Source organism: Danio aesculapii, chromosome 7, assembly GCF_903798145.1.
Source record: "Danio aesculapii chromosome 7, fDanAes4.1, whole genome shotgun sequence".
NCBI classification, from domain to species: Eukaryota; Metazoa; Chordata; class Actinopteri; order Cypriniformes; family Danionidae; genus Danio; species Danio aesculapii.
Genome location: NC_079441.1, coordinates 71,973,038 through 71,993,037, shown reverse-complemented (window position 1 = coordinate 71,993,037; position 20,000 = coordinate 71,973,038). Strand labels below are relative to the sequence as shown.

Genomic DNA, 20,000 nt, shown 5'->3' with positions numbered 1-20,000 from the left:
TGATAGCCCAAACCTTTGTCTCTTCAGCTGTTTCTGTTTATTTAATGAATGATTGAGTGTGGGACATTTTCTTATTTGAAGATATTCGGCCACATAAATATTAATATTCGGCCACATTGATAAAATAATAATATTCAGGGGTTTAGAATTCTTAAATTCAACTCTCACACATTTTTTTCTGAATAAGCATCTGCATATATTTGGAAATGATGTGTATGTATATATATATATATATATATATATATATATATACACACACACACACACACACATACACAGTTGAAGTCAGAATAATTAGCCCCCCTTTTATTTTTTTTTACATTTTCTAAATATTTCCCAAATGATGTTTCACAGAGCAAGGATATTTTCACAGTATTTCTGATAAGATTTTTTCTTCTGGAGAAAGTCTTAGTGTTTTATTTTGGCTAGAATAAAAGCCGAACAAAAAGTTTTTAAACACCATTTTAAGGTCAATATTATTTTCCTGATAGTCTACAGAACAAACCATCATTATACAATGACTTGCCTAATTACCCTAACCTGCCTAGTTAACCTAATTAACCTAGTTAAGCCTTTAAATGTCCCTTTAAGCTGTATACAAGTGTCTTGAAGAATATCTAGTCTAATATTATTTACTGTCATCATGACAAAGATAAAATAAATCAGTTATTAGAGATGAGTTATTAAAACTATTATGATTAGAAATGTGTTGAAACAATCTGCTCTCCGTTAAACAGAAATTGGGGAAAAAAATAAACAGGGGGGCCTTATAATTCAGGGGCTAATAATTCTGACTATATATATATATATATATATATATATATATGCACATTGGTGTAAAAAAAAATTTTATTATTTATTTAATTATTATTTGAAGAATGCAGGCTCAAAATACGGTAACTGCAATACCACCATTTAACCACTAGATACCAGTTCAACCCTGTTATGTGCAACAATAATCATGTCTAATTTTTTACATAATTACATATTATCAGTATTTCCTCTTTGTTCCAGGTGTGGCGGCAGGCCTTTTTTTACACAGATCTACCAACTACCTGAGGCGTTATTTCAATGACAAATGTCGTGAGCGCAGTATTACGAGTCGAGATCGCATTTTTGTAATAGCCTACAGCATGCGGATCTCTTTGCTTGCGCGCCGATTTTTTCTGCTCGTGCACAAAACTTCTTGCACGCCCCCTCAAATATAAGCCGCTATAAGAGCACGCAGATCTTCTTGTGCATGCTCAAATAAACGCTGCTGAAGTTTGATTTAGTGCGTTTATGTATTGAGTATGTCTCCAGCATTTATTAGATTTGCTAGGAATATTTATGAATGCCTCCGGTATTAATGCGTCCTGAAGTAAAGTGAAACGGCTAGACGTCGTGTTTGCTGGCCTCACGCATCACGCAGTCAGTCAGTCAGTCAGTCAGCTCGTAACCTTAAAGGGTTAAACAAATGACGCACAGCACTACTGCGGTTACAGAAAATTTGCGCTGTTATAATTCACTTACCTTTTAATACGTTTTGGTGTGAGTATCACCCGCTATTAAAAAATAAATTGTTTTGAATGAGAAGCTGTAATATAGCGATGAATCTTGGCGTGGCGCACGCCATGGAAGAATTAATGTAGCGGAAACCATGTATTTTTATCAGCCTTTGCAGTGGGGTGTATATCTAGATATGATATATTATGCAGCATATTGACAGACAGCCTGAAAATGATTACTGAACACACGTATATTACATTTATATCTCTACAACAGAAGAAAGAAACTCAAACAGGTTTTGAACCAGTGGAGGATGAGGACCTTTTCAGTTGTGGGTGAACTGACCCCTTTGACATCTTTAGATGAGTAAATATGAGGTTTGTGTTTATAATTTCTACATAAAATCAGAAATCAAGAAAGGAATAATAATGACCTTCAAGTTTTTTGGCAGGAGATTTCTCGGGGTCTTTTTCATCGGGTTTGGTCTTCTCTGGAGATTTTGGCTTGAGGACGGTTTTTTTCTCACTCAGTACAGTTCTGGAGAAACAAGAGGCACCACATGATCTACAGTACATAAAATAAACAGCTATTATAGACAGCATTTCATGAGAAAAGATGCATTTTTATATGATGAGGAATGCTGGTTTAAACTTAAAGGCATTATATGTAGGATTTTGTCATTAAAATATACAAAAGCCACTAGGACAGTGTTATATTTCTGCTGTCTTATGTACATACATTATGCAGATGTCTTTGGTAGAATATTGAAATCAAGATAAGTAAGCAATTGCATCTAGTCAGACGGAGTGTGCGCTGTGTGTTCATGCTAAAGACGTCTCACATTCTGCTTTGGTTTTCTAGAAAACAGGGAAACAGCAGCGAGGCTTTAAAATGTTACGTGTGCATTTCATTCATTTTCCTTCAGCTTAGTCGCTTTATTCATCAGGGGTTACCACGGTGGAATGAACCGCCAACTTATCCAGCATATGCATTACGCAGCGGATGCTCTTCCAGCCGCAACCCAGTATTGGGAAACACCCATACACACTCATACACTGCAGCCAATTTAGTTTACTCATTTCCCCTATAGCACATGTGTTTGGACTGTAGGGGTAACCGGAGCACCCGGAGAAATAACATGTATTTGTTGATATATGATAAACAAAAGTGCTGCTTCTCCATATGATCACGAGATAAAGAACTGGAAGCGCTGGACTGTGGTATAATAAAAGCTCTGCTGCTTTCCTGTGTTGAATAGTTTATACTAATATGTGTTGAATAGTTTATACTAATATGTGTTGAATAGTTTATACTAATATGTGTTGAATAGTTTATACTAATATGTGTTGAATAGTTTATACTAATAGTTAAGGTGTTAAATACTTTACTAATCAACATGAGTCCTATAGAAAAATGAAGACCACGACTCTCATGATTCATCAAACTACACCTTTGTTTGTTGTGAACACACGCCCTCTAGTGGTGAAAATGACACACCGTGACATAAAATGAATCCAGGTCTGTCTGAGCTGTGTGTGAAATGTAAATTAGACATTGGAACCTTCTATCACTGCATGTGGAGTTGTCCTTTAATACAGCGGTTTTGGGGCTTGATTAGACTGCAGCTCGACACCATCTTTAAATGTACATTTCGACTGGGAGCAAAGACTTGCTTACTGGGCCTCAATGATGATATACCTTATCATTTTCAGAACAGAGACCTGCTACATATTTTAATTTACTTTGCTCTGAAATGTATCCTTGTAAAGTGGATTAATGAAGAACCGCCCAGTTTAAATCAATGGCTGCTTGCAGTCTGCAGCATAATCCCACTTGAGGCTTTCTCCACAGCTATGAAGAACAAACCTTTTCTATTTTATCGGACCTGGGACCCTTTCTTTGATTATCTAGGAACCTCTAAGTCTCTAAGACTAAAAGCTTGTCTGTTAGACTCAGCCTGGACAAAAGAAATGTAATACGCCTTTTTGCAACGTAATATTGTGAATTTTTATTTTTTATTATTATTTTTTGATTATTATTAGTGTTATTATTATTTATTTGTTGTTTATTTAATTACAATGTAATTTTATTTACTATTTTCTGACATGTTTTTGCACCAAAAATGTTCAATAAAATATATTTGGAAAATGACATACCGTGCCTTTAAATATTTCAATCGCTCACACTTAGCAATAAGGTTTCATTATTGATGTTAGATCACTTAGGAACATGAGCAAACAATGAACAATACATGTATTACTGTTAACGTTAGTTGATTGTGTTAACCCACAGTGCAGTAACAAGCACAACTTTAGATTATAAAAGTGCAGTACTAAATGTTCAATAAGGATTAATTAACAATAAATAAGTGTATCTATCGTTCTTAGTTCATGTAAATACATGATCATTAATGGAAGCTCATTGTAAATGAAATAATGAATTGAATAGTCTAATGCTAATACTCACCTCACACTGTTCATTGTTAATTAAATTAAACTATATTAACTGAATAGTCTAATGCTAATACTCACCTCACACTGTTCATTAATTAAATTAAACTATATTAACTGAATAGTCTAATGCAAATACTCACCTCACACTGTTCATTAATTAAATTAAACTATATTAACTGAATAGTCTAATGCTAATACTCACCTCACACTGTTCATTAATTAAATTAAACTATATTAACTGAATAGTCTAATGCAAATACTCACCTCACACTGTTCATTAATTAAATTAAACTATATTAACTGAATAGTCTAATGCTAATACTCACCTCACACTGTTCATTAATTAAATTAAACTATACTAACTGAATAATCTAATGCTAATACTCACCTCACACTGTTCATTAATTAAATTAAACTATACTAACTGAATAATCTAATGCTAATACTCACCTCACACTGTTCATTAATTAAATTAAACTATATTAACTGAATAATCTAATGCTAATACTCACCTCACACTGTTCATTAATTAAATTAAACTATATTAACTGAATAGTCTCATGCTAATACTCACCTCACGCTGTTCAGCATGGACTTCTCTTTGGCCGGAGGTTTGGTGATGGGTCTTTTTGTGCTCACCACTTTGCCTTGGTGCTGCTCTTTGCCCGCTTTGCTGTGCTTGTTTTTATTGGGCTTTACTGTGCCGTACTTCCGCAGAATCTGCATGTATAATTAATGAGGGTTATTTCTGCTTTGGAGTCTGTGATGCTAATACAAAAAAATTGTCACACATTATTTGAAGGTGTCCGATAACTACTCATTTAACTACTTGCATTACTTACTATATGGTTAGGGTCAGGATGAGGGTTAGTTGCATGTTATTATGCTTAATTAAATGTAATAACAAGGGTCAATTCATGCAGTTAACAAACCATTAATTAAGACTTTTAACTCAATAAACTACTAATTGGCTGCTTAATAATCATTATTATGGTAGTAGTCGGGTTTGGGTATTGGGTAGGATTTAGGATGTGGAATAAAATCATGCTTTATAAATATTAATAAACAGTTATAAGCAAGTAATAGTGTCAATAGTGAGAATAGGCATTTAAAATAAAGAGTTACCATAATTACTATAGTAAGTACATGTACACATTAGAATAAAGAGTCCCCTGAAAAGCTAAAGAAATGTCAGTAGTATAATATGATAACACATATGCATGGGTTCTATCAAGGTGATTTTAATAATTATAATTTTTTAAATCCTCTTTGGCTCAACTAACAAAATGATTTAACAATGACAAATGACAGAACAAGAATATAATCACCCTATGTGCATAAATATATATATATAAATTAACAGATAAACAGTTCCTGCCTGCCATATACAGTTACCTGTAGGTTAAACACTTGCTGAATTCATTATTTTGATTGCTTTTGGAATTAAATACATTTTAAACTCATTTTTAGTTACTAGAGGAACTCCATAACTTTAAAAGATCAAATGGGCAGAGAAGAGAAAGGGTATCTCTGTGCTTTCTGTGTAAAGTTGGGTTATTATTACTTCTGAGGCCTGCCAATTGTTTTATTAGCCAAATATTTTAACAATTAAAAGTCATCAACAGCAATAAATAACATATAAGATAAAATACATAACAACAACAACAACAACAACAATAATAATAAATATTAATATTAACAACAACAATAACAACAATAAATAATAATAACAATAATAATAATGGCAACAATAACAATAATAGATATATAGAATAGATTTATAGAATAATAAACAATAATAAATAAATAAATGAGATAAAAATCTACAATTTTTAAGCTTTACTTTTGATAAAAATGTCACAATTTTATAAGGATTCACGTTTAAAAAAATTATTTAGAGCCTCTGGAGATAAAAATTATTGTCTGATAATATTAAAAATAGGGCACTGCACTAGTATATGCTTAACAGTTTGGCTTTTGATGCAATATTGACATTTTCTCCACTGATTAAATGTTCATGTGTGAGTCTCATGTGTCAGATCTGACATCTTCTATAAACAATCTCATCATGTCTTCAAAAAATAGTTGGATTTTCGTCCTATTTTAGGCTTGATTTCATTAAGTTTGTTTTCTGAGCACGGATAATCCCATTCTGCTTGCCGTTTGTTCAGAATATAGCCTTTTATTAGTAGCTTTAAATCTGAAGGTGGGATTTTGCACTTCGTGTTAGGGCTGTTTTGTTAATAGCGTAAATGTACCTAAACTAAAATGTTACCTTAATATTAATAATATACAAATGACATAATGTTACACAATGCATTTGTGATTAAAGTAAAATAAGCATGCTTTTGAGATGGTCACCTGTGTGAGCTGGTCATCGAGCACTTTTTTGTTAGGCCGAACGTGTGTGAAAAACACATGCAGCAGGTTTCCTGGCGACTGAGAGTTGATCTGCTCTTTACTGAGGTAAATGTCTGAGACTTTGACAGGTTTGGCAGGAACGGGGCTCAGTGCCTGCTCTGCGTATATGCAGCTCTTAAAGATGTCTGTCAGCACGTCACGAGCTCCAGGAACCAGCTTGTCTCCTAAAAGGACAAAAACCAATCAAAGATCTGACTAACTTGATGACAAGTTAAAGCAAACACTAGTTAAAGGAATCATAGAGTGCAATTATGGAAGCCTCAGATTATTACCACACATTGAAACAAACAAACAATTGCAAGAAAATGTAAAAGCATAGCATCAGAAACAAGCTTCCACGTAAAATGACACGGTTTGAGCTGAAGAAATGCACCAACCTCTGATGGATTTATCCAGGAAGTACTCCTCCAGAGCAGAGCTGCCCTGTGTGTCAAACAAACTCTGATTGACACTGGAGGCGGTGAGGATCTCCTCATTGGTCATCTCCATTAGCTCCTCCTCCCTTTCCAAATTGGAGAGGCCAATCAGATCGCTGCTGTTGAAAAGACTGGCCCGGATCTTCTCTACCTGAGCTCTTGCCCTTACCTATAAGGCCAACGCAAGAATATTAACAATATTAAATGCACAGCAACTATCATTAAATAGAAAGTTCTGTTAATGTTGCTCAGTTATTGATTGATTTATTTTTGCATTATGGGGGGTTTTAGAAAACATTGCATAAATGAATGTGTGAAAGAACATAAAATTTTCATTGTCAAGGGTCCTGCATGATGATATGGTTATGTGCAAAAGCAATGCAATTGTATATTAACACAAATAAATCTAAATACGAGCAATTAATCTACATCTTTAATGGATTTATGGTTCAATTTTCAATCAATAATCAATTTTTGGTGAACTATCCCTTCAAGTGGGGGCTCGTCCGGGATTTGAAAAACCCTATCCAATATTTAGAGTTCGGACTGCAATACTAAGATCAACCACTAGGTGCCAAACATACATATTGGAACTTTAATGTCCTAATTAAGAAAAAAAAGAGATCTTGAATGGCCTTAAGGCTGATTTATATGTCTTTTCAACGTGTAGTTACATTTTTTTGAGCGGTGCGACGGCATCAGCCACAGCGAGGGCAATGCGACCGCATGAAGGCTGTGCCGGACCATACTTGTGCACTTGATGCAGAAGTACAAATCAGCCTTTAGGGTAAGTGAATGAACATTTTGGGATAAAATATCCCTTCAAGTGGGGGCTCGTCCGGGATTTGAAAAACCCTATCTAATATTTAGAATTTGGACTGCAATACTAAGATCAACCACTAGGTGATAAACATTCATATTGGAACTTTAATGTCTTAATTAAGAAAAAAAGAGATCTTGAATGGCCTTAAGGCTGATTTATACTGATTTATACGTCTTTTCAACGTGTAGTTAAATTTTTTGAGAGGTGCGTCTGTGTCAGCCACAGCGAGGGCAATGCGACTGCACGAGGGCTGTGCCGGACCATACGGGTACGCTTGATGAAGAAGTATAAATCAGCCTTTAGGGTAAGTGAATGAACATTTTGGGATGAAATATCCCTTCAAGTGGGGGCTCGTCCGGGATTTGAAAAACCCTATCTAATATTTAGAATTCGGACTGCAATACTAAGATCAACCACTAGGCGCCAAACATACATATTGGAACTTTTATGTCCTAATTAAGAAAAAAAAGAGATCTTGAATGGCCTTAAGGCTGATTTATACGTCTTTTCAACGTGTAGTTACATTTTTTGAGAGGTGCGTCAGTGTCAGCCACAGTGAGGGCAATGCGACTGCGCGAAGGCTGTGCCGCACCATACACCTACGCTTGATGAAGAAGTATAAATCAGCCTTTAGGGTAAGTGAATGAACACTTTGGGGTGAAATTCGGACTGCAATACTAAGATCAACCACTAGGCGCCAAACATACATATTGGAACTTTAATATTCTAATTAAGAAAAAAAGAGATCTTGAATGGCCTTAAGGCTGATTTATAGTGATTTATACGTCTTTTCAACGTGTAGTTAAATTTTTTGAGAGGTGCGTCAGTGTCAATGCGACCGCGCGAAGGCTGTGCCGGACCATATGTGTGCACTTGATGAAGAAGTATAAATCAGCCTTTAGGGTAAGTGAATTAACATTTTGGAGTGAAATATCCCTTTAAGTGGGACTTCTCTGGGATTGAACCCACAACCTCTAGCACCTCAACACATAATTATACCAAACAGGTGTGATTTAAAACAACAAATGCAACAATGCTTGTAAACAACACTCAAATGATAATAGTTATAGGCCCCACCCACCTCAATGACAGCCTAGCCTTTTATCTGACATGTTATACTAGCACGATCATCTGGTGAGGACATCACTCAATCTGGCAACCTGCATTTGTGTCAAGTCATCATTAGAGGGGCCGAATGAAAAAAATCTTTACCAATATTTAGAGTTTGGACTGCAATATCTAGTTCAGTCTTCCTTTATCAGATGCGTCACACTGGCAAGAACATTTGCTGAGGACAATCAGGCTCAATGGAGGACAATTGCTCAATCTGGCAACCTGCTTTTGTGCCAAGTCGTAATTGGAGGGGCCAGGTGAAAAAAAACTTCAATATTTACAATTAAGACTGCAATACTTGGATCAACCACTGCAAATGAAAAGTTCTATTGAAGAAAAAACTAACCTAGATCTTGAATGGCCTTAAATGAAGGTTTTGGGGTGAACTATCGCTTTAAGTGGGGGATTTGAACCCACAATCCTTTGGACCTCAATTCACAATACTAAACCCACAGATGTAATTTAAACACACATAAGTAATAATAATATTCATAAATAACACTCGAATTATGTAATCACCCACCTCAATGACAGCATAGCCTTTTATGGGACGCGTAACACTGGCGTGAACATCTGGTGAAGCCACCGTGTACATGGAGCTCCCATCTGAGACTGATGTGGCAGCACTATCCTGCTCCCCAAGGCTGCCGAGACTCCCTTGACTTTCTGTGCTACACAGAGACACATCTAGACTCTCCTGACTGGACACTGTGAGCGGATCCAAAGGTGCTTGTTGCTGGGAAGGAGGGTTTACCATCTCCTGATTGGACAAGGGCTCTCCGGAGGCTCTGAAGGCTGCCTGTAAAGCGCTGGAGACACTCATCGCCGCACTGTTGCTATTGGGGCTTCCTGCGGTGCATTCTTTCTTTACATCTTGGGGAACACCCGGGGTTTCAGCTTTGGCTTTTTTAGGGTCTTCTTCCTGAACTGGAATGAAGATCTCATCCCTGAAGAGCCCGCCATGTGCATTGCATGCTCTTCGTATTGCATTGCGCACCACAGATTCCTCCAGGTGAGTCGGGATTCCTGAGAGCACCAGCAAGCGACTGTGAGCTGTAGAGCCAACCAAAGCTTGGCACGCATCTGTCACAGCGTCTCCAGTGACGCCCAGACCTTGAGGGTCCTTATTAGTAAGATGCCGTAAAATCAAAAGCAAGGTCAACCCCCGGTGAAACCACAACATGTCTTCAGGCTTCATGTTTAATAGAGCATTGTCGCATTCTGATGATCTCGAGCCACTTTTCCCTGAGATGGCGGAAGCTGAGCCGACTGCAGTGCGCTCACGTTTTAGCTTCACCTTTTTGCGCTTTGAAAGCAAACTCGGACTTTGCGGCGTCTGGCCTGGGGAGGATGAAGAAGAGGATGAGGAATCACTACAGTTGGCTGTGCTTGTTGATGAAGGGACGCCGATTACTGATGTCCCAGAACCAGAACTTAGCGGTAAAGTGACTTCTGCCACTGCCAGGCAAACCTCCATCAATGCGTGGAAGTATGTTGAGAAGCGGCTCCGCTCTGCAGAAAGTGCAATCGCTCCACTGCTGCCTGTTGCGGAAGTGCAGGATCCTCCGCTAACTAACCCCCAGCTTTGGGTCTCGTGGTCGTAAAGCTTTCGTAGTTCGGTTTGAAGAACCATCAGGACTGTTAGGCAGGGGTTGAGAAGCAGAGTGATGTGGCTAGAAAGACCCGACGGGGTTTTGCGGCGCTCAAAAGCGTGGATCTTGCGGAGCAGCTCTGCAAGCAGGTGGAAGATCAGCTCCTTGATGCTCGGAGCAAGATCTGTGGTCCATAAAAGGCCACCTAAATAAGGATAAATCCAGTGTGATGTCAGGGTTTCTGCAGATTTTATAAGGGCATAGGGTTGCACGATACTGGAATTCTGTACCAATCGATACTGACATTTTAAGACGTTCATTTCCTGCTAACATTTGAGCGTTGTTGGGCAGGTTCTTAGACAGCGCTGATTTGCCACTGTGTTCACATGCTCAACAGAAATGACTGTGATTGGCCGTGAAGGTCATCAGTTCACCAAACTCACCGCTGTTTACGGAGTGTAACCACAGATACAGGGACACTGGAGCATTTTAAAGCCGTGATTCATCAGCCGATCGCTCATATGTCAGATAGACAGACCAGCTGATCGATGCGACTTTAAAACACAGTGTCCCTGTATATGTGGTTACACTCAGTAAACCGCGGTGAGTTCAGAAACTGATGACCTTCACGGCCAATTGCAGTCATTTCTGTTGAGCACGTGGCAAATCAGCGCTGTTTAAGAACGTGCTCAAATGTTAGCGTGAAATTGACGTTTTTTAAACAACACAGGCTCATTCTGAAAACGTAGTCCCGTGGATGTTTCTGGAGTATCCGGAGGTACGTATGGCTGTATTTTTTTTTTTTAAACAAACACTACGGGGCGGTATGACGCCGTTTCTTTTCATGCTTAAAGGTGAATTGAATTGAATTGAATTACCAGCTGACCACTTATCTCCGTGTAGAGGGCTTTCCTGCCGCAACCAGTTTGTTCAGTTAGCTCGTCGTGTACGTCAGCAAACTTGAGACGCCAGAAAGGAGTTAACCAGGATGACAACGGGGTTCAAGTCCGGGGAAAAGCGATTCCAGAAATCAGGTAAGACAAAAACAGAATGCAAAAAATAAAATAAACGAGTGAACAGCAGGGTGAAAATGTGGTAAAATCTGAAAACGTGGTAAAAATCAGACGAGGGCTTTTCTTTTTCTGGACGCCTTTTATGAATCGTCGGTTGGGTTTAGGGAAGTAAGTGGGTGGGCGGGTCAATCGATAAAATTGGTTGGGTTTAGGGAAGGAGGAGGGTGGGTCAGTCGATTGGTCGGCCGGCCAGTCAGTCATTCAGTCAGTCAGACAGACGGTCAGTCAACAGCAGCCTCTGGTGGGTTTACGTGAGAACAGCAGGCGCGAACGGCACTCGCGAGAGAATTTACTCGAGAAATTTGAGGTATGAAAAAAGCGCACACTATCATGGATTCGCGAAAACAAAAAAACTGCAAAAATTCGTACCTCCCTGGACGTATTTTACGGTCTCCAGAAACGTCCACAGGACTATGTTTTCAGGTTGAGCCTGGGTTGTTTTTAAAACTTCAGTATCGATTGGTACCGAATTCCAGTATCGTGACAACACTACAAGGGCACATTTAAGACATTCAAAGACCTTTTAAAAGACTTAAGGAAAGGCAAAACAAATTGTAGAAGTAATCAATACAGCAATATGTTGAAAGCAACATATAATGTTATAACTCTGTCCTGGAGGCCCCGTGTCCTGCAGAGTTTAGCTCCAACTTGCTTTAACACACCTGCCAGGAAGTTTCAAGAATGCTAGCTAGAGCTTGAGTCACTGGTTCAGGTGTGTGTAATTAGGGTTGGAGCTAACTTCTGCAGGACACCAGGAAGTTTGGGCACCCCTGGATGTATATATATCAAAATTTCAAAGTCTAAATACAAACATTATTAATTTGACATAATTAAATATATTTTACATAAAGTATGTCAAGGCTTGAATACCTCTGATTTAACCACTATACTGTGGAAATAACTTTTACCTTCTGATCAGTATATCTGTATGTATATCTATATTCATCATGACAGTGCTAAAAATACAACTCTTCATGTGCTGCCTAGACAATATCCATGGTGAAAAAGATAAATAGAGTTTTGATGGTGGTCGTGTGTGAGTGAGAAGTGAGTCCTTTCAATTTGAATGAGTTGCTGAATGCAATTTGTGCCAAAGTACTGACACATTTAAACAGTTTATCCATATCAAGTGGTTGTGCACATTGTGAGTTTTGTAAAAGTGGCCTACATATTGATTAACTGCTTTAAGTGTTGTAACCGAGTAGTAAATTATTGCAATAGTATTTTAAAGGATCTTTAAACAAAATCATATCTCACCGAGCAGCTCCACGACCTGCATGAGCACAGAAGTGGGCACGGTGTCCAGCTCATCCTCAGAGCGCTCAATGGTTTCTCCTACGCTGTAGGTTAGCAGCTGTTCAGCGAAGGCCATCGCCAATGGAAACTCAAGAGGCAATGAGTGCAACACCAGCACTGCACCAGGAGGGGGAGACACACCTGTGCATAGAAATACAGATATGAGCTGAAGTCAGCTGTATTGGCTTAAATGCGCCTTACTTAAATACAAAATAATGCAGATCCCTGATAAAACAAAATAAATGTACAGTGGGGGAAATAAGTATTGAACACGGCACGTTTTTTGTCCTGGGAATAGTATTTCAAAAGGAGCTGTTGGCATTAAATTGACGCCGATTTTGGTAAAATAAAATAAAAAAATCTGAAAAATTAGTTCTGTTTAATAAGAATGCAAAGACACAAGGAGAAAGCACTGAACTACTGAAATGTTAATTTAATACTTTATATACCAAGGTTTTTTTGGTGCTGGCAGCTTAAAGCCGCCTCTCTTATGGAGAATGAAGTCTCATGCATTGCTCAGGTGTGAGTTTCTCACAGACTTCAGAGTGTCAAAATCTTGACGCTTCTGTGGGTCTCATCTATCAAATCTGAGCTCTATTTTGTATTTTCTATTGGATTCGGATCAGGTGATTGGCTGGGCCATTCTGCAGCTTGATTTTCTTTCTCTGAAAGCATCCAAGAGTCTCCTTGGCTGGGTGTATTCACTGCCGGATATTCACTCTTCATCTGTTCAATACTTTTTCCCAGTGTCATTTCATTTTATTGCACATAACTTAACGTAAACAAAGTAGTTTTCTTTGCATATGTGAATTTTTTTGGTTGTTACCAATATCCTGGGAAGTTTCAAGCCTAAAGCACCTTTAGATATATGATTTCTGAGAAAAACGATGATGTGTTGGAAACTTATTTCCCTCACTATATGTAAGAGTTAGTGACGTGCCCAGTTTGACGTGCACTCTGTCAGTAGGGATGATGATGCTGGGATACTGATTGGCTGTGGGTGGAGGAGTGAGGCCGGTGTTGGACGGAGAGGCGTCCAGCGGGAAACACACGGCCTCCATCAGGTTCAGCTGGCCATTACGCCGCACTTTATGACCGAGTCCATACACCATCACCCGAGCCCATGGAGCTTTATACAGAGAGGAACTAAGAGAGAGAAAAAATTGAATTGGCATATCAAATATTGAACACAAGATATCCATAACACTTGCACTACTACAACCACAGCGTTCAGTGTAAACTCTTCTCATATTAGACATTACATTCATTCCTATGAAACATTTACATGTAAAGCTCCTATTGACATTTCAGAATTAAGCTTTGAATGTCTGTAATCATATTTAATAAGTCACGCCCTTAAAATTATGGTTTAATTACTGTAATAATGTTGTATAATTGGAAGCTAACGGGAATTATTTATATTATTTATTAAAATTACCCAATAATTGTATTTTATTAATGTCTACCCCTACCCTAACCCTAAACCAGACCCTCACAGTAATGCAAAAACAGTAATTATACCAAGTATTATTCATATTATTTAATAAATAACCCACTATTGGTATTGGTAACCCTTTAGAATAGTTAATTAATGTATTTACGTTAGTAAATTTATTTTATTTTAAAGTGTTACCATACCATTATTTTAAAGTGTTACCATAGGATTTTATTAAGGCCTACCCCAACCTTAAATCCACCCCTCACAGTAATGCAAAAACAGTAATTATACAGCATTTAATTCATATTATTTATTAAATTGTGCATTGATTGTATTTTATTAAAGTCTACCCTTACCCCAACCTCACAGTAATGCAGAAACTCTAATTATTGTTATACAGTGACACAAAAATGATGCTATATTGATGTGAGTATCCGCAGCTGTATCCCTTCTAAGACTTTATTGCGCTCTTAACTCACTCTTTGCGGCAGCTGAGTTGACTCTCTTTGCAGGAGATGAGCACGAAAGCAGCGCCGGGGAAGTTGACGTCCATGCTGACCTTTGACTCGGTGATGGGAATCTCCTCCATAGTAAACTGCTCAGGCGCACTCTGGATTACAGAGAAGATGTAATCAGCAAACAAACACGTTAAGCATCTATTCAGCAAATACACAAACATGTACATGCTTTAGTATACAGGGCTGTACTAATGAGCCCAAAGTGTGCCAAGAAAATATCCCCCACACCATTACACCACCACCACCAGCCTGAACCGCTGATACAAGGCAGGATGAATTCATGCTTTCATGTTGTTGAGGCCAAATTCTGAGCCGAGCATCCGATTGTGGCAGCAGAAATGGAGACTCATCAGACCAGGCAACGTTTCTCCAATCTTCTATTGTCCAGTTTTGGTGAGCCTGTGTGAATTGTAGCCTCAGTTTCCTGTTCTTAGCTGACAGTAGTGGCACCCGGTGTGGTCTTCTACTGCTGTAGCCCATCCGCCTCAAGGTTGGACGTGTTGTGTGTTCAGAGATGCTCTTCTGCAGACCTCGGTTGTAACGAGTGCTTATTTGAGTTACTGTTGCCTTTCTATCAGCTGGAACCAGTCTGGCCATTCTCTTCTGACCTCTGGCATCAACATGGCATTTGCGCCCACAGAACTGCCGCTCACTGGATATTTCCTCTTTGTCGGACCATTCTCTGTAAACCCTAGAGATGGTTGTGCGTGAAAATCCCAGTAGATCAGCAGTTTCTGAAATACTCAGACCAGCCCGTCTGGCAGCAACAACCATGCCACATTCAAAGTCACTTAAATCCCCTTTCTTCTCCATTCTGATGCTCGCTCTGAACTGCAGCAGATCGTCTTGACCATGTCTACATGCCTAAATGCATTGAGCTGCTGCCATGTGATTGGCTGATTAGAAATTTGCGATAGAATGAGCAGTTGGACAGGTGTACCTAATAAAGTGGCCGGTGACTGTATATTAAAAAGGAAATATAAATGTTTAATGTTTAAGGAGTGTTATAAACGTTAATTTTCAGTTAAAAATGCGTGAAGGTCATGTGACCCTCAGTGTGTTTTCACGGTCTCCCGAGTTCTCGAGAAACAGCCCCTGTTTTAAGATGATGTGTGTCATTTAAGATTGTGTGTGTGTGTGTGTGTGTGTGTGTGTGGTACCTGCAGGAAGCAGCAGATCTGTTTGGTAAGCTCCAGCAGACTGTCCTCCCCCTGATGCAGAGCTCTGCTGATGGCCACGCTCAGCCACTCGCGGACACTCTGAGCATTTCCCTGATAGAAGAGCTCAGTTGGAGAGCAGCTCTGACCCTGCAGCTCATGCTGGACCGACTGAGCCAGCAGCACAGAGTTACAGCTGATCCGCCCATCTGCACACACACACACACACACACACACACACACATATATATACAGGATAGTCAGCAGTCAGATTATGAGAAATTACTTCATATAAATATATATATATATATATATATATATATATATATATATATATATATATATATATTAGTGCTCTCAATCGATTTAAAAAAATTAACTAATTAATCACATATATGGAAATATGGAAACAAATATGGAAACTGGAAAATTATAATAATAAAGTGTTGAATACAAACAATTGCACTCATTGTAAAGTTGTATTGCTGAGAGTTGAGAACATTAATTATAAAGTACAAACAATTTAGCTTAGTCCTCCTTTACATTCAGCCAGTTGCTGAGACAGTCCAGTCTGTTAACATTATCGAGGAACAATGTGGCCCTTTTCTTTTGAATGATGTCAGCTGAGAGTGAGAACAGTTTCTCACAAGCAGAATCACCGTATCGGAACGTCGGTGCCTAGTTTTGGTGCCACTGGTGCTACGACAAGGATGTAAGAAGCATCAAGGGGTACATCAAAGGCACGCACAGGTACACATTGTGTCACACCAAAGACTAAAGAATTCTTACAGGGACTTTGGTCACACCATCTCTAAACAACTTTGTGGGATACGGACACCGTCAGCAAAGAGCTTAGAATGACCAAGAGGCGACACTCAATAGAACGTTCCATTGCAGCAGCAGCGCCCAGCACAGCCCCGTGATTCCGCCATTTTGGAGTGAAAGCGATCGGCTGTCCATTGGATCTTATTGATGTCTCGATGGCAAGCAGCTGCTTTACTTTTTATTTATTTATTTAAAAAGTGCATTAAGCTGAGATACAACCTGAAAGAAGACAATACAACACATACTATCACAATCACCAGCACTTTTAATAGTTTATTTTACAGACTTATAATATTATAATATTAACCCATGCAAACACAGGGAGAACATGCAAACTCCACACAGAAATGCCAACTGACCCAGCCGAGACTCAAACCAGTGACCTTCTTGCTCTGAGGCGATTGTGCTACCCACTGCGCCCATGTGATGCCAAATTTACATGTATATCTATGTAAAATCTATTTCGATATTGCTTACATCGCACTAATAATGTGAGAATATGTGATTGGCCAAGGACAGAATAGAAGTCACAACAACTAAACTATATTCAGGTATACAGACATCTGTTTTCAATGACTTTTCTAAAATTCCATGACTTTTCCAGGTTTTCCATGACCGTATGAAGCCTGAGTGTAAAATAAAAGTAATGTTCTTTGTTATTTAATGGTAGTTAATGCATTAACTAATGGGACCGTATAGTGAAGCGCTAAAATATGCATGAACACTTACAAAAATGATTCATTTCCGAATATATATATTTATATGTTTATTTTTCTCATTATCAAACATTAATAAATACTTCTATTGAAATCTATTGCTTTTTATTAATATATGTTTACAAATTAAAGCATTAGCTTGTAAAGTGCTACCTTGATTTTAAAATCTTGTCACGTTATTCTTATAAATCGTCTAACATCGCTGTTATGCATGTAAAATAGTGCTCATCAACATATCGGTATGACCTCACCTGGCAGAGGCGGAGCCAGCAGCTGATTGGACAGGAGCTGCAGGTGTTCGAGTGTGATGTCACGCACCGCAGGGATGTGGAAGAGGCGTGTGAATGTGTGAGGACTCTTGGGGGCAAAGATGTTGAGCAGCGCCATGCGGCAGTACAGACGCGCCAGAGCACTTTCACAGCGCAGCAGCTCCCTGAAACACACACAAACACACTATGTGAAGTTTCACAAACTAATTTCGGGAGGAGCATGTGATATGATTGATCGCGGCTGGTCTCTCATCTGTAATCATTGGTAAGCCAATCGGATTATTCCAAATTCACTATAAACAGCCCGTCTAGTATTACTCCCTTCGCTTTTTGAAGTATCCCCCCATCCACCCCATCTCCCCCTTTTCCAGGGGGATCTTTCGAAAATGACCTGATCTCGTACCCCCTTACATGCTCATCGACCAGACTGGAGCCCTGAACTCAATTATCTCAGAGCTCAGGGTTCTCTCCCGGGACTGCATGCCAAACCTGCTATTAATATCAAGCAATATCTAAGTGTAGACTCTTGAAACATCAGCTTTCACTGCTGAAAATGAAATCAAATGCCATTCTCCTCTAACAATGAGGCCCTTTTTGATTTCATAATCTGAAATATGTGCGTATAAGTTGTTTACCGATGAATCTGGATGTTGCTGCTGTCCAGAGACACCAGGCCATTGGCTGCGGCCCTGCGGGATCCTGCCGGCGGTCTCTCCAGCATCTCTATGGGGTACCAGTAGCGCACCAACACACCCTCACTGCGCAGATACGTCTCCACCTGCACCAGCTCATTACCCTGAACACACACACACAGACAGACAGACGTTTCAAACACATTATAAAGCTGTATTAAGATTAAAAGATTGATATCTTACACAGCTTGAACAAAATCTGCACGCAGCACTCAATTTCATTCATGCGCTAGCTCATTTACTGAACGTGAACAGTAGTAAACAACATGTGGATCACAATTTTCAAAATTTTAACAAGGGTTAAAGCAGACACTCACCGAGTCCACATCGAGCACAACTCCATGTAAGCTGAAGGTCTTCAACATGCCGCGGATGGCGAACTTAGGTAGAGCGGTTCCTCCTGTGCTGCTGCAGGTGTTGTTTCCCTCTGGACAGCGGATGCCCACCGTCAAACCTGAGGGACAGTCAATACAAATCTCATTTATCTAACCAACTAAATTATTCGTTTTTTTACTCTCTCTCTCTCTCTCTCTCTCTCAAGAATACGACTTTCACCCAGTGCGACTTAGTATGTTTAAAGGCTGTGCAATTAATAGAAGTGTTAATTGTCAATTAACTTACATACTGTATGTAAAAAGTTAATAGAATAAATAAACAAACAAACAAACAAACATGCACATAGTTTAATTGTCATGAATATGCACAGAAATATTTAAATATTCATTTTCCTAATGCAAAATATAATTTCTTAAAGGTTTTCTAACGAAATGCTTAATTTGTTTATTTGTTTTGCTGATAGTTGATCTTCCATGATGGATCATATCTCATGTAGTGACTTTTGTAGTGTGATTTATTTAAATAAAGTGGTGTGAAAAGTGTTTTCTGATTGCTGATTTCCTTGTTTTTTTGCATATTTGTCACTCTGTAATGTTTCAGACCATCAAACAAACGCAAATATTAGTCAAAGATACCACAAGTAAGCACATCATGCAGTTTAAACGAAGGTTTTTATTATTAAGCATTAAATTTCTCTGCGTGATGTCTAGCTTTTGAGGATCTTTTGGTCTACTTCACTTTGTGAGGCAGGTTGTATTTAAGGGATTTCTTGATTGCGAACAGGTGTGTCAGTAATCAGGCCTGAGCGTGGTAATAGAAACTGAACTCAGGTGTGATGAACCGTAGCTATGCTTTAATGGGGGAGGGTGTATTTTTTATTTAGTTTTCCGTTAATAATAAAAACCTTGATTTCAAAACTAATATTTAAACTAGTTATTTAAATTAGTTTGATGATCTGAAAGATTAAAGTGAGACGAACATGTAAAAAAATAAGAAATCAGTAAGGGGGTAAATACTTTCTCACACTACTGTACATTCGGTTTATTGATATTTGTAAAAATGTGAAATAAAACCATTCTGTGCATCGTTTAGCTCCAGCTGCACGCTCTAAATGCTCAAACACATGGAAATAGGAGTCAAAATGCAGCTCTTAGTGATTATTCACACACATTTATGCTTGTTATGTAGTAGAGCTCAGGATGAAAACGCATGTGTAACAGCAAACAGGACTTTCACACAGACCTTTGCGGACTTTGTCGATGGTGAACTTATTTGCTTCATCTTTAATATCTTCGATGGTTGGAAGGTAGAGGTCTCGAGGGATCCCGCCATTCTCTTCATACAGAAACTCAACCGTCTGACGAGCGATGTCCA

The 20,000-nt window shown here is 38.7% G+C and overlaps 1 protein-coding gene across 1 annotated transcript in view; it reads right to left on the bottom strand.

Moving 5' to 3' along the window:
• Nucleotides 1–20,000, bottom strand: part of LOC130232520 (probable E3 ubiquitin-protein ligase HECTD4) — a 131,875-nt gene that overhangs the window by 29,669 nt on the left and 82,206 nt on the right. The window contains 13 exon segments of the mRNA XM_056462472.1: nucleotides 1,922–2,025; nucleotides 4,516–4,661; nucleotides 6,303–6,526; nucleotides 6,740–6,947; nucleotides 9,238–10,511; nucleotides 12,637–12,816; nucleotides 13,616–13,821; nucleotides 14,593–14,723; nucleotides 15,792–15,997; nucleotides 17,581–17,762; nucleotides 18,234–18,394; nucleotides 18,608–18,744; nucleotides 19,869–20,000. The exon segment at nucleotides 19,869–20,000 is cut by the window's right edge and continues 11 nt beyond it. Of these exon segments, the coding sequence (XP_056318447.1) occupies nucleotides 1,922–2,025; nucleotides 4,516–4,661; nucleotides 6,303–6,526; nucleotides 6,740–6,947; nucleotides 9,238–10,511; nucleotides 12,637–12,816; nucleotides 13,616–13,821; nucleotides 14,593–14,723; nucleotides 15,792–15,997; nucleotides 17,581–17,762; nucleotides 18,234–18,394; nucleotides 18,608–18,744; nucleotides 19,869–20,000 (3,291 nt within the window).